The sequence below is a fragment of the Nematolebias whitei genome, chromosome 6 (genome assembly GCF_014905685.2).
Source record: "Nematolebias whitei isolate Nwh7 chromosome 6, NemWhi1, whole genome shotgun sequence".
In the NCBI taxonomy this organism is placed as follows: Eukaryota; Metazoa; Chordata; class Actinopteri; order Cyprinodontiformes; family Rivulidae; genus Nematolebias; species Nematolebias whitei.
Genome location: NC_056503.1, coordinates 46,056,352 through 46,059,513, shown reverse-complemented (window position 1 = coordinate 46,059,513; position 3,162 = coordinate 46,056,352). Strand labels below are relative to the sequence as shown.

The 3,162-nt window shown below is 45.8% G+C and overlaps 1 protein-coding gene across 1 annotated transcript in view; it reads right to left on the bottom strand.

Moving 5' to 3' along the window:
• Positions 1-3,162, bottom strand: part of ece2b (endothelin converting enzyme 2b) — a 32,185-nt gene that overhangs the window by 16,554 nt on the left and 12,469 nt on the right. The window contains exons 2-3 of the mRNA XM_037677694.1: positions 1,956-2,042; positions 207-342 (exon numbers count right to left, since the gene is read on the bottom strand). Coding sequence (XP_037533622.1) covers positions 207-342; positions 1,956-2,042 — 223 coding nt within the window. The remainder of the gene's footprint in view (positions 1-206; positions 343-1,955; positions 2,043-3,162) is intronic.

Below are 3,162 nucleotides of genomic sequence, written 5' to 3'. Positions count from 1 at the left end.
GACAAACAATGACAGAGGAGACAAACAAGGACAGAGGAGACAAACAAGGACGGAGAGGAGACAAACAAGGACGGAGAGGAGACAAGGACTGACAAGGATAAAAAATGAAGGAGATGCGATGAGGGAAATAAAAACATCAGAAACAATCACAGATGTAAAGAAGAACCTGAAAGACGGAGGACAGGACAGAAGTTCTCATATAGTACCTGAACTGAATCCGAGTCCCAGAACCACCAGGCAGGCGAGCAGCGCCAGCAGGGAGACCAGCAGCAGGACTGAGAGCAGAACCTCCAACTGAGTCCTCCTGCCCAGGATATCCACGCCCCCTTTCCTGAAGCCCACCTGAGGAGAACAGAGGAGCACCTCACCTAGAGTTTACACATCCAACCATTCATCCAACCAGATAACCAACCAGAGTTCATCCAACCAGACAGAGTTCATCCAACCAAACATCCCAACAGTCAGTTCATCCAACCAAACATCCAATCAGACAGAGTTCATCCAACCAAACCTTCAACCAGAGTTCATCCAACCAAACAACCAACTAGAGTTCATCCAATCAGACAGAGTTAATCCAACTAAACATCCAACCAGACAGAGTTCATGCAACCCAACAGAATTCATCCAACCAAACATTTAACCAGACAAAGTTCTTCTAGCTAAACATCCAACCAGACAGTTTATCCAACCAAACATCCAACCAGACAGAGTTAATCCAACCAAACATTTAACCAGACAAAGTTCATCCAACCACTCATCAGACAGAGTTCATCCAACCAAACATCCGACCAGAGTTCATCCAACCAAAACTAACCATTCATCCAACCAAACATCTAACCATTCAACAATTTAAAGTTCATCCAACATTTCAGGTCTTCCTTGTTTCTGGGTTCTGTGTTTAGTTGTGGATTCTGATCAGAGTCCGCTTGTAAAACTGACACCAGAACCAACATAAGGGTGTGGATCACAAACAGAACCTGAAGGTGGTTCTAAGAAGGCAGCTATACAACCATGGGTCCAAATGAAACGGGTCAGAACTTCCTGAAGTTGAGCAGGAACCTTTTAAACCAACAGATATTTAGTTCCTGTTTTTAGACCCAAAACCACCAGATGCGGGTCAGAACCTTCATGTTTGCTGTTCACACTCAAACTTTTTTATGGCAGAAACACAACCTTCGTGTCAGTCAGGTAAAACCACAGGTTCTGAGTGCGACCCGGTCCACATCCAAACAAAAGGCTGATCTCAGTGAATTTTTACTTGCAGAACAGAACCACTACTGATGAAGGCGAGCAGCAGCAGACAAACTCTTTAAATAAACCACGCCCACCGATGATGTCATCAGGTCTGTGCTTCAGGTGCGGCTTGTTGGTGTTTCTCACCTGAGATCAGTTTCTGGTTTTCTCTGGTGCCACAGGAACCAGATTCAGGATCTGAGGACCAGTTGGACTGATGGTTCTGATCAAGTGGAAACCACAAACAGAACTGGTGTAAAAAAAAAAAATCAGTAAAAAGACTGATTAAAAATTTATTTTGCTCAGAACTTTTTTTTTTAATTTGTCAGTTTGGACCTGAATCCAGAGGACAAGAAACTGGACCAGAACCACATAACCAGATGATTCTGATCCGGTGGAAACCGCAAACAGAACTGGTGTAAAAAATAAAAACTATGAACAAACAGAACCCATCCTCTCTCTGACTGAACCTGTACAGAACCTCCTGATGGATCCGGATCAGCTGGGCTCAGACGGGTTTAAAGATGAGGTTAAATCTGGTCCATGGTTCGGAACCAGAATCCTCCAGACAGTCTGTTCCCAGAACCGTTCAGAACCTGGCAGAACCCCAGACCTCCTGCTGCTCCTGTGTCGGTGGTCCCACACCGAGGGGCCCCTCAGAGGACTGAGTCCACCTGGAACCACTCACAGCCTGTGTGTGTGTGTGTGCTGCGTTCACTGACCTCCATTCTGTCGGGAGATGAGGCCACCTCAGCCGGAGCATCTGAGCCCTCCTCCTCCTCAAATGTTGCTCGCTTGTAGTTGGACATCTGCAGAGACACAGAACCTAGATCAGCAGCAGAACCTTGACCTACAGCAGAACATGGACCTGCAGCAGGTCCTGGTCTGGGCCCAGGAGGGTTTTGGATCTGCCGTGTGTATCGATCAGCTGTCAGTGTGGATCTTTAAAGAGCTGAAAATTGAATGGTCCTCTGGGACCATGGCAGATCTCAGACGGTTCTGACTCCACAGACGAACCGGGCCATGAGGTTTAACAGCACAGAGTGGGTTTCTCTTCAGAGCCAGAACTTCTTCCTTGTCTTTAATCCCAGGTGTCTTTTAATAATCTGAATGCTGACTCAGCATTTAGTTTTCTTGTTTATAGTAGTTGTTTTTTTTCTGCTGGGTTTTAATCTAACAACTTCGGCTTTCTGTTATTTCAGCCGTTCATAATTTAAAATGTTTGTCTCATGCAGCTGATTGGTGCAAGGACTTTTGGTTTCTGTAAATGTTATATTTTTAAAAACATTTTACTTTATTTAGAAATATTTCTTTACAGGAACACACTGAGGTCGGATTTATTTCAGTGAGCAACTGCTTGTCTGAGGCTCTTCAACCCTAACAGAATCATGCTGCTAACTGGACCATGCAGTTAACAGGACCATGCTGCTAACAGGACCATGCTGCTAATAGGACCACACTGGTAACAGGACCACACTGCTACCAGGACCATGCTGCTAACAGGACCACAAAGGTAACAGTAACATACTGCTAACAGGACCACACTGGTAGCACAACCATGATGCTAACATGACCACGCTGCTAACAGGACCACACTGCTAACAGGACCACACTGCTAACAGGACAACACTGCTAACAGGACCATGCTGCTAACAGGACCACACTGCTAACAGGACCACACTGCTACCAGGACCATGCTGCTAACAGGACCACACAGGTAACAGTAACATACTGCTAACAGGACCACACTGGTAGCACAACCATGATACTAACATGACCATGCTGCTAACAGGACCACACTGCTAACAGGACCTCACTGCTAACAGGACCATGCTGCTAACAGGACCACACTGCTAACAGGACAACACTGCTAACAGTAACGTACTGCTAACAGGACCACACTGGTAGCACAACCATGATGCTAACATG